The following is a 12,122-nucleotide window of genomic DNA, read 5'->3' as shown; positions in this document are numbered from 1 at the left end:
GATGTGGCCCTTGTGGCTAAAGGTATCAGGGGGTATGGAGAGAAGGCAGGTACAGGATACTGAGTTGGATGATCAGCCATGATCATATTGAATGGCGGTGCAGGCTCGAAGGGGCGAATGGCCTACTCCTGCACCTATTTTCTATGTTTCTATGAACTATAAATGTTTCATCAAATTGTTAACACCTCTAACATCCACTTTGTGAGCTTTTAATTTCTCTATTTTTACAATATCTGATGTAAAGCTGATGCCCCTTTACAATCTTTATTCTCAAAGCGTTATTGTTAACTGTATTTTCCTTTTATATTTTGCTTTAATTTATCACTATATTTCAAAGACATAACTGCTTGATTGAAGCATATTAATGTAACCATTTGTTTGTCAGATTCTTTTAGATTTTTCTTTATTATTCTTCCATTTCTAAAATTGCTTATAATAATTGTTTATTGGTAAATGTTTTAATTTCTCCTACATCACTTAGTGTTTAAGAAAGAACTGCAGATGCTGGAAAAATCGAAGGTAGACAAAAATGCTGGACAAACTCAGCAAGTGAGGCAGCATCTATGGGGCGAAGGAATAGGTGACGTTTCGGGTTGAGACCCTTCTTCAGACTGATATGGGGGTGGGGAGGATGGGCGGGAAGAAGAAAGGAAGAGGCGGAGACAGTAGGCTGCTGGGAGAGCTGGGAAGGGGAGGGGAAGAAGGGAGAAAGCAAGGACTACCTGAAATTGGAGAAGTCAATGTTCATACCGCTGGGGTGTAAACTACCCAAGCGAAATATGAGGTGCTGCTCCTCCAATTTGCGGTGGGACTCACTCTGGCCATGGAGGAGGCCCAGGACAGAAAGGTCAGATTCGGAATGGGAGGGGGAGTTGAAATACTGAGCCACCGGAAGATCAGGTTGGTTAATGCGAACTGAGCAGAGGTGTTGGGCGAAGCGATAGCCAAGCCTGCGCTTGGTCTCACCAATGTAGAGCAGTTGATACCTAGAACAGCGGATGCTGGTCAATTCATCCCTTCCCACCCAAACCTCCTCCCCCCCTGGTACTTTCCCTTGCAACCGCAGGAAATGCTACACTTGTCGCTTTACCTCCCCCCTCGACTCCATCCAAGGACCCAAGCAGTCTTTCCAGGTGAGGCAGAGATTCACCTTCACCTCCTCCAACCTCATCTATTGCATCCGCTGTTCTAGATGTCAACTGCTCTACATCAGTGAGACCAAGAGCAGGCTTTCTTCGTCCCACTCCCCACCCCTACATCAGTCTCAAGAAGGGTCTTTACCCAAAACCTATTTCTTTGCTCCATAGATGCTGCCTCATCCACTGAGTTTCTCCAGCATTTTGTTTACCTACATCACTTAAGGGCCTGACCAACTTGGGCGTCATTTGTGCATCATGCAGATGGCGCGCAAAGATTTTGTACATACCGTAATCCTGTGGCGCCGCGCGCAACTGCGCATCACACGCCTATATCACCAGGCACCATGCGTGCATAGTGTGCACCATCACGTGTGCGTCATGACGCATAAATGATGACGCCCAAGTGGATCAGGCCCTTTAGTTATCATTTTGTATTATTAATTAAACATTTGGATATCTTAATTGCTAACTTTTCTAATTCTATCAAATCATATTTTCTCCTTTAACTGCTAAAGTTAATTTGTTGGTTTTTGCATGGTAAATGGCGGTTCCCATCTGAAATTTTAAAATGATTTACAGACAAGCTCTCAGCCATCGTCTCAGTGCCAGGAATGACTGTACTAAATGCAGAATCTTCTGCTGGCATGTTTATTTTAGGAAATCGGACAATACATAGAATGTTGGAACAGTTGTGGGAAAGCTTTTATTACAGCTGAGCCCTCAATATATTCTGCTTCTGTAACATCTTAATACTATATTATCTCAGCTGAAAGATCACCATGGTATAGCTCTTTCTTAACCTATTCTTGGTTTAATCAAGACTCAATAATGACTTTCGAGATACTGCATGTGAACAGGTAATTCGGCCCACTAAATCCATGCCAACCGGCGATCACCCCTTCCTACACACTAGGGATAATTTATAATTTACAGAAGCCAATTAACCAACAAACCTGTACGCCTTAGGAATGTTCCAACGATTGACAAGCATAGGGTAAGTTGGAAGAGACTGAATTAATTGGGAGCTTGTGTTGGCTCGGAATATAAATCTGTAGGAACTAATTTAAATCTAAAAGTAAATCAATAGATAAGGCCAGCGATTACAAAAATAATTAAAGGTCAGAACAAAAAGCTCTATGGCATTTAAAGACATAACATTTGTCTCAAAACAGATGTGCTGAGAGCATAAATAAAAATAATGATTTCCTAGCCATAACAGAAACTTGGCAGCAGGATGATATAGATTGGGACTTGAATATTAAAGGTTAAAGGACATTTAGGAAGGGTAGGAATCTAAGAAAAGTGAAGAAATTACTTTGTTCATTAAATGTGGCCTGTGCAATACAAAAGGATGACAGGAATCTGGGAAAGGTGAGGGAATTACTTTGTCAGTACATAATGGACAACACGAATACATGGGTGAGGTCCTCAATGAATATTTCTCTAAAGATAGATACAAAAAACTGGAATAACTCAGCGACTCAAGCAGCATCTGGAGAAAAGGAATATATGATGTTTTGGATCGCGACCCTTCAGTCTAAGAGTCAGGGGAAAGGGAAATTAGGGATAAATAGTAATGATCAAGGGAACAGATCATTGTATGCTAGGTTAGAACAAGTACAGACAATGAGATTTAACAAGATGACTCTGAAGCAAGTCATACCAGCTTCAAAGTCTTGCACTTTGGGAAATCAAATATAAGTGGAAAGTATAGGTTAATGGCAGGACCCTGAACAGTATTGATCATGGAGTGTAAGTCCGTAGCTCACGGAAAGTAGTAACACAAGTAGGTGGAGTGGTAAAAAAGCATATGGAATGCTTGCATTCGTCGGTCGGGGCATTGACTATTAGTCACAAAGTCATGTTACAGTTTTCAGACTAAGAGTCGGGAAAGGGAAATGAGAGATATAGATGGTGATATAAAGCGATATAGAACAAATGAATGAAAGAAATGCAAAAAAGTAATGATCAAGGGAACGATGTATTGTTGGTTGTGGGCTAGGTCAGTGCTTAAACTATTTCAGTGTCATTCATCCATGAGTCTTTATCACAAAATTTAATTCACCCTCGACTAAATTTTCTTATGTTTTTTGGTAATTTCCGTCTTATTCTCCCTTGTGTATAATTTTATATATAATTTATTTTGTCACATGAGCAAAAAACTTAAATTAACTAATTTCTTAAGTGTTTATTTTATTAAACTTTTTGAACATCCTAAAAATATGTAAAGAAAACTAGGAGTGAAAAAAAAAGTTTAATTACCACTGGAGTTAGAAAATCAATCTATTTGAATGATAAAAAAACATTCTGACGTCTAAACACTGGCTTCAACTCCTTCCTACCCTTTTGGGCTTTGATTACTGCAGTTTTTTTCTTGGAAAACTAGCTAAAAAAAAACATGGAGTATGTGATTTAATATATTAGTATCCAACTAATAAAATTTTCTATAACTCCCTAACGAAAGCTCACAATACTACCAAATATCAACTTTGGTAGCTAAATTGCTACACAAAGTAAAGTTACAGTTCAACAGTTGCATACGGCGATCCTCCAGTGTTGCCATTTATAAGATTTATGATCCCACTAGCTCATATGGTCTTCCTTAAAAGGTTATATTCCAGTAAATTTGGGAAATATCCTGCTACTTTGAAATTAGAAAACTTGAGTATTAGAAAGGCGCTATACAAATCCCATCCATTATTATTATTATAGGGAGAGAGAAAAAAACATCAAATTTCCAGCTCCACTTCCATTAAAACCAATAATCTAACTAACCACTTTATTGGCGATGCCTTTTTTAAGTATAGAAAAATATATATAAATATCCGAATAAATGAAATCATTCACCCTTCATTCACCCCTCTAGTTTAATTCACCCCAAAATAATTTCATTCGCCCTTGGGTGGACCATTCACCAGTTTAAGAAACATTGGGCTAGGTGATAACGAGTAAGACAGACAATGAAACTCTATAGGACAACAGTGAAACTTGTAACTGTTGCGAAAAGCGGTGAATTTACTGTAATCTGGGTTGGTCTGAACATGGATGTCTTGAACCTGAGTTGTATTCTGTTTCTGTTTTGTCTTTTTTTTTGCTGTGGATAGACATGAAGACTAGGGAACTCCGGAAAATTAATGAGAATGTCTTGAGGATAGTCTGCATTACATTAGAGGAGGTGCTGTCTGTTTTAAAATATATGAGGGTAGATCAATCTCCAGGGCCTGATCAGATATATCCAAGAACATTGTGGGAAGTTAGAGAAGAAATTGCAAGAGCCCTGGCTGAGACATATATATCATCTTTAGCCACAGGTAGGACTTGAGGGTGGCTAATGTTATACCTTTATTCAAGAAGTGCTGCAAAAAAAAGTAGGAATCCTAGATCAGTAAAGCTAACGTCTGTGGAAGTTTAGTTACTGCAATAGACTCTGAAGGATAAGATATACATGCATTTGGAAAGATAGGGTTTGATTATTGGTCAGCATTTGATGGAAAAATAGAATCTAAAATGGAGAACAACTATCAAATGTTCAAAAAGAGTTATGTGTCCTTCAATACGATACACAGGCAGTATGTAACCATGCATTTACGCAAGTGCATTTTGGCCTCCATTACAAGGGGTTTAGAGTTTAAGAGATTAATTTTTCAATAGTGGGCCATGTCTTTGCTGAAATCACACCTGGATCAATACATTTTGGTGTATTACAGAAAGGATATACTTGGTGACTTGAAGACATTCTGTATGGTTGGGCTTATGTTCTTTAGAGTTTAGTAAAATGGATGCATAAAAATATATACATTTCTGAATGGGCATGGAGGCTGAAAGGCAGATTCCCTTGGCTGAAAAGTCAGGAGTGTTTTATCTCTAAACTAAACTAAAATGTCTTACGTCCTGAAATGAAACAATACATTTTTTACTTGTAGCAGCACAACAGATATGTAAACAGTGCTCTGTAAAACCCATAATAAACAAAAAAAAGTTCAGTATAAAAGAAAACAAACAAGTAAGTAGACAATAATAATGCAAAGTCAAAAATAATGTTATGATAATAAAAATAAAAGTTTCGATCTAGAGGGCATGTCTCAGGAAAATGAGTTTGATATCCCTTACCAAGATCAAGAGGAATTTGTTCACAGAGTTGAATTTGAATTTTCGGAATTTTCTGCTCCAAAGGGCTGAGGATCTTCAGTAGTTAAGTATATTAAAGTCCAATATTGGAATTTAGGAGAACCAAATAATATATTGATCAATTACCACAAATTGTAAATAAATTAAAATTATAGGAATAAAATGATATAGATAAATTCAAAAACAGTATAAATTATACCTGACAGATGTTCTGGTAGATTTGTTGCAAGAAATAGAATAGAATAGAATAGAATAGAATAGCCTTTTATTGTCATCCAGACCGAAGTCTGAACGAAATTTAAGCAGTCATACATATAATATAATACAATACAATAAAAAACAACAATAAACACATATTAACATCCACCACAGTGAGTCCACCCAACATCTCCTCACTGTGATGGAGGCAAAAGTCTTAGGGCTGCAGTCTCTTCCCTCCTCTTCTCCTTCTGCGCTGAGGCGATATCAAGCTTAGGCTGTGCCTTTTTATAAATCACAATGGAAATTAATGTTGCTTTTTAAATTACAGGTTGCACTGTTTCTCCTGTTCTTTAAAATTCTGGAAATCTCTAGGCAATGATGAACTACCCAGAAGGGACTAATAGCAACATACTTTGTGGTGAGGATGTTTCTGTACTAAGCAAGTTTAATGTCACAGAGTAGTATTATTTAATAGAAAATGGCTCTGATTTTACAAAGAATTATGACAACAGATTGGCACAGAACTTCTGACATTTCTTTGTGTTGGTGCTGCAGTTCAGGATTTCCATATGTTTGTACAGGTGCACAACCTTTTATCCGAAAGCCTTGGGACCAGACACTTTTCGTAATTCAGAATTTGTCGGTCTTCGGAATGGAAATTTTTTAGCGTAGATTTTAATGGCTGGCTCAGTGGTAGAGTGCTCGGCTCATATCCGCAAGGTCGCGAGTTTGCGCCTTGATCCTGGCAGTTACTCGATCGCGAGTTTGAGTCTTCAATGTCGTTTTTTCTTGCAGAATAAATGTTTGTATGAAATACAGTGTAGGAGAAGTGTACTGACTGTGTGGGCAGAACTTTGGAAGTGATTGCCCACCAGTCTAAAAAGCCGCTGTGTCTCCCTGTCCCTGGGATAGTAGGGGGCGATCAAACAGCACAATACCCCCCTCCCCCTCCAACTCCAGAGGAATCCGCTCCCCGATGGGCCGCTACCAAAGATCATAGAGGAGCTCCTCTATGATCTTTGGCCGCTACAGCGACAAGTGGCAGTTCGCCCACAGCCCGAGCTGCGCCCCCTCATCCGCCACCCCAAGAACAAGACGTACCTTGCACACCATCAGCTTCTGTCCCTACGTGTTCCTCTGGAGTTGGAGCGGGGCTGGGCTGGAGTTGCTGCTGGCTGTGGGTCTCTGGGATCTCCGTGCTTGCAGTGGGCCTGGGGGTCGGTGGGTGGCGGTGGGAGCTGTGGACCTACGGACCTACCTCCGTGGAGCTAGCCAGCTTCGGAGCGTGGAGAGCTGCGGGGGCGAGCTGCTGCGACCCGACTCCGGTGGATGGTGACACCGGGAGCTCGCGGGTCTCCGGTGGGAGACTGCTTTGCGGGGCACCGGCAGCGGCGACTTCTCCCGCCCGAATTACGGGGTTGAGAGCAAACACCATAGAGGTTGAGAGTGACCTGGAGGGGGGCCTTACAACGCCCGGCGCGGCTGTAAATTGCCGCGGACTTGCTAGCGCCCGCCGGGGGCTCCAACATCAAGACCGGGGCAGGGCCCTACATCTCCCGGCGTGGCTTTGAGTGGCCGCTCCCCGATGGGCCCCTACGACGCCCCGAGCTGCGCCCCGTCATCCGCAACCCAGGTTCCTCTGTAGTTGGAGTGGGGCTGGGCTGGGCTGCTGTTGGCTGTGGGTCTCTGGGATCTCCGTGCTTGCGGTGGGCCTGGTGGTCGGTGTCCAATTGGTCCTGGCACGGTCCTGCTGCAATCGCCGACGTGAAGACAGTGCAAAGCCCCCGCGCCGGTGCAATGGGCGGGGAGCTGGAGAGGGGAGGGAAGGGGTCACACACATGGCCGGGAAGCAGAGGGGTGTAGGTGGGGTGATACTGAAGCGAGCGACAATCTGCTGCTGCCTGCCCCGCTGAGTTAAAAAGTTCCCACGCAAGACTCACGAAACACTGTATATCGTGAGTCTACCGTGGGAACTTTTTAATTCAGCGGGCAGGCAGCAGCATATTGTCAATTATTAACCCTCCCGCGCAATATACCCTCATCTTCTCTTTTATGAATGGGGATTTAGTTCCCCTTTCTTCGAGGACCGACCGGAAGTTCCGCTGTCACCTCTGCGGGCCGCCCTCGGTGAACGTTTTCAAGGACCTTTCTTCAAGGACCGAAAAAATGGCCGCTATTCGGAGGTTTTCGTTATTTGGATCTTCGGATAAAAGGTTGTGCACCTGTACTTGAATACAGCAATTCCTAACGTGGTAACTAGTTTTTACCAGCACTTTCCCAGTTATATTCTCATGTTAAGTTCAAGTCCAATGGCAGAGCACGTAGTTGTAGCTACTCCCCAGCGCATACAAATAAATTTATCTGGAAAACCTGTGTCCCAGGCTGCACATGACACAGGTAGATTTTAGATACTGGCGTTCAAATAGTGAGATGTGATGAGATGAATAAATCTGAAGAAAAATTACTGAGATGTGCAAAACTAATATTCTTTATTTACCCAAATAATGTTAGAAAAGGAAAGGAGGAAGGGGAATTTCTGCAATGCATTCAGGAGAACTTCCTTAGCCAATATGTTTTCTACTCAACTAGGAAATCTGCATTGCTCAATCTCTTGCTGCAGAATGAGGTAGACTAGGTATCGGTAGGAGAATAGTTGGGCAAGGGTGTAATCATTATAAAATTGGGTATAAATAGGTAATGGAGAAAGGCAAGGGGGTAGAACATTATTATTGGTATTGGTTACCAAGAAGCTTAAATTGGAAGATGACTAACTCCAAAGGGATGAGATGGGTTTTATCTAGGGTAAAGTAGAACCAATGATTGATGGGAAAACTGTAATGCAAAATTGGGAGATCTTTAAGGTAGATACACAGACACAAAAGGGAAAGGGGTGGGAATCAAACCCTATGTTCCCCAATTGAGGAAGATAGAGTATATAATGAAATAAAACAAAACAAACTACATGGAGCTGGTCAGCTGAATTCTTCAAATTAGAGAACATGTATAGGCTATCGGGACAAGTAGAAAAATGACCCATGGAACTTTTTCCATAGGATTATGTGGTGATGCATTTGAGAGAAGGGATGGGGAGAAGCAATATAGACAATGGCAAAGTTCTAAAGAATGTGCGGAGATCTGGGTTTCGTATGTATAGATCTTTGAAGGTGGTAGATCAGATATAGAAAGTATTTATCAAGGAGCCACAAATCTTGAGTTTCATAAAGTGAAATTGATGTTCTTTTCTCAATTAGAAATATTCAAATTTTATTCATAACATATACAGTGACTACAATTGGTACACGTCTTACTCTACATTAATTTCACTATTAATTTAGCATAATGTGTCAGTACCACTTAAATAATGCAATCTAGAAGTTTTTGTGAGGCTTTTACACATGAGCTAGCTGGTTAATGTGCAGTAACACCAGAGAGAAATATCTAACAGTAGAGGGCATAGCTGTAAAAGACAAAGTTTAAAAATGTGCAGGGCAGATTTTTTACACAGAGTGTATTAGATGCCTGAAACATATGGGGAGGGGTGGGAAGGGTGGAGGAAGCAGGCATAATAGAGATGTATAAGAGGCATTCAGACAGACTCACAGAGGAACATGGATCAGGTGCAGGCAAATGGGGTTAGGTTAATTTGACATAATGATCAGCACAGACATCATTGGCTGAAATTCCTGTGGTGCTGTTTATGGTCCAAGGCTTTCGTTAGTCCATGACTAGAATATTACATCCACTTCAGGAATGATGTGAATGTCCTAGAGAAAGTCAAAACGAGCTTTACCAGGAATATTGTTGGGACAAAGTTACATTAGAGAATTGGGACTTTTTCTTATTGGACTAAAAGAGGTTGAGCATAAATTCAATGAAGATGTGTAAAGTAGACATAGACAAACTGGTTCTCACCAGTGCCTATCACAAAGACTGTAGGAGACATTTACGATCTTAGGTAAGGGCTACAGGGTGGACATTAGAGAGGGTCTAAAACCAGGGTAGGAATCTAACTGGTTTGCTACACAACGAACTAGCATGACGTTGAATGGTTCCATTGATGCAAGGTAATGTTGTACAATCTTGTATTATTACACAAAGATTCAGGGATTAATACACATTAAATGAATTATCTGAATTATTAAAGATCAATGTTGCTGCCAGAAATGCTTTTTAAGCTTAATTTGTAATATTTTCTCTTTAGTATTTGTGTAAATTAGTCACTTTGTGAGCAGATATCACAACGTACTTTGTATTTAATGTATAGGTTTAAAAACAGACTTGGATTTACTGCTTGAATGTCTGAAGTATCAGATGGACAGTCCCGAGACTCAGAAGCAAGCCCTGGTCACTATCTCTTCCATATGTCAACAGAATTGTAAGATAGATTATATGTATGTTAACATCACATAAAAGTTACATTTTTAGAAATTAATGTATAGATTCATTGTTTTATTATTAATATTCTAGGAACTGTAGGACAGTTTAAAATTGCTCACAACAAAGTCTACATCAGTGTTGTGTATCATTACCTGCAGAGTAATTGCTGCCTCTGGCCCTTGAGTTTGCGGTGATTGTCAGCCAAAAAAAGAAAATTGATTACAATTACTATTTTAGATTGAATATATTATATAAAAGAAATGGTAGTTCAATATAAGTATAAGAACATCCGGCATGGAATATAGCCACCCTCTATTCTGCTGTTGTCATCTTAATTGTCTGTGGACATATCCACTTTAATGATAGGAGCTTTATGGGTATGTCCATTGGTGAGTAAGGTGACAACTGCAGAAAATAGGCACCAGGATTACAATATCTAATTGAGTTTACACCTGTTAATTGCCATGCAGACAGCACACTAAAATCATGCAACTTATTCGTTATGATCTCTCTGAAAACCTGGTGCCAGTAAAAACATAGAAAATAGGTGCACGAGGAAGTCATTTGGCCCTTCACACCTGCACCACCATTCTTTGTGAATATGGCTGATCATCCACAATCAGTAAACCCGTGCCTGCCTTCTACCCAACTCAGCTAGCCCCTAGAGCTCTATATAACTCTCTTTTAAATTCATCCAATGAATTGACTGCCTTCTGTGGTGGAGAATTCCACAAATTCATAACTCTCTGGGTGAAAACGTTTTTCTCATCTCAGTTTTAAACGGCCTTCCCTTTAATCTTAGACTGTGGCCCCTGGTTCTGGACTCCCCCACCATTGGGACCATTTTTCCTACATCTAGCTTGTCCAGTCCTTTCATAATTTTATACGTTTCTATTAGATCCCCTTTCTTCCTTATAAATTCCAATGGATACATGCCCACTCTTTCCAATCTTTCCTCATATGACAGTCCCGCCATCTCGGGCATTAACCTCGTGAACCTACGCTGCACTGCCTCAATAGCAAGGATATTCTTCCTCAAATTAGGAGACCAAAACTGCACACAGTACTCCAGATGTGGTCTCACCAAGGGCCCTGCATGACTGCAGAAGGACCTCTTTACATCTATACTCAATCCTCTCGTTATGAAGGCCAACATGCCATTAACTTTCTTCACTGTCTGCTGTACCTGCATGGTTACTTTCAGTGACTGGTGTACAAGGACACCCAGGTCTCGTTGCACTTCCCTTTTTCCTAATCTGACACCATTGAGATAATAATCTGCCTCCTTGTTATTGCCGCCAAAGTGGATAACCTCACATTTATCTACATTATACTGCATCTGCCCACTCACTCAACCTGTCCAAGTTACCCTGCAACCTCTTAGTATTCTCTTTGCAGTTCACACTGCCACCCAGCTTTGTTTCATCTGCAAATGTGTTAGTGTTACTTTAAATCCCATCATCTAAATCATTAATACATATTGTAAATAGTTGCGGCCCCAGCATTGAGCCTTGCGGCACTCCACTCGCCATTGCCTGCCATTCTGACAGGGACTTGTTTATTCCTACTCTGTCCAGTGTAGGACCTTATCAAAGGCTTTCTGAAAGTCCAGATACACTATATCCACTGGCTCTCCTTCATCCATTTTACTTGTCACATCCTGAAAAAATTCCAGAAGATTACGCTAGCAGCATTTCCCCATCATAAATCCATGCTGACTTGGACCGATCCTTTTACTGCTATCCAAATGCGCCGTTATCACTTCTTTAATAATTGACTCCAGCATCTTCCACACCAATGATATCATGCTAACTGATCTATAATTCCCCGTTTTCTCTCTCGCTCCTTTCTTGAACATTAGCTACCCTCCAATCTGCAGGAAATGATCCTGAATTTATAAAATGTTGCAAAATGATCACCAATGCGCCCACGATTGTTAGAGCCACCTCCTTGAGTACCCTGGATGCAGACCATCAGGCCCTGAGCAGGGGCGGAAAACCCGGGGGGGCCAGAGGGGACACATTCCCCCCCCCCCCATGTTTTGAGAGGTGGGGGATATCCCCCCCAAGTTTTTGTAATCCGGATTTTAAAACCAGGTGAAATCTCCGCTTTCTGCGAGACAGTGGGGGTGGGACTGAAGATCGAGGATGCCGATTGGACGAGAGAGACATCGGTCAGCAGGCAATGGGGACGGGACATGATAATTCAGCGCAATGATTGGAGGGGGGGGGGGTGGGCCTGAGGATAGAGTGCGGTGATTGGAGGAGGGAGTTGTGG

The 12,122-nt window shown here is 41.4% G+C and overlaps 1 protein-coding gene across 1 annotated transcript in view; it reads left to right on the top strand.

Annotated features, from left to right (window-relative positions):
- Positions 1-5,796: 5,796 nt before the first annotated feature.
- terb1 (telomere repeat binding bouquet formation protein 1) overlaps positions 5,797-12,122 on the top strand; it is a 130,382-nt gene continuing 124,056 nt past the window's right edge. The window contains exons 1-2 of the mRNA XM_033036511.1: positions 5,797-5,886; positions 9,733-9,843. Of these exons, the coding sequence (XP_032892402.1) occupies positions 5,844-5,886; positions 9,733-9,843 (154 nt within the window). The 5' untranslated portion in view covers positions 5,797-5,843. The remainder of the gene's footprint in view (positions 5,887-9,732; positions 9,844-12,122) is intronic.

This window comes from Amblyraja radiata, chromosome 17 (genome assembly GCF_010909765.2).
Source record: "Amblyraja radiata isolate CabotCenter1 chromosome 17, sAmbRad1.1.pri, whole genome shotgun sequence".
In the NCBI taxonomy this organism is placed as follows: domain Eukaryota; kingdom Metazoa; phylum Chordata; class Chondrichthyes; order Rajiformes; family Rajidae; genus Amblyraja; species Amblyraja radiata.
This window is presented reverse-complemented; position numbering and strand designations above follow the sequence as displayed.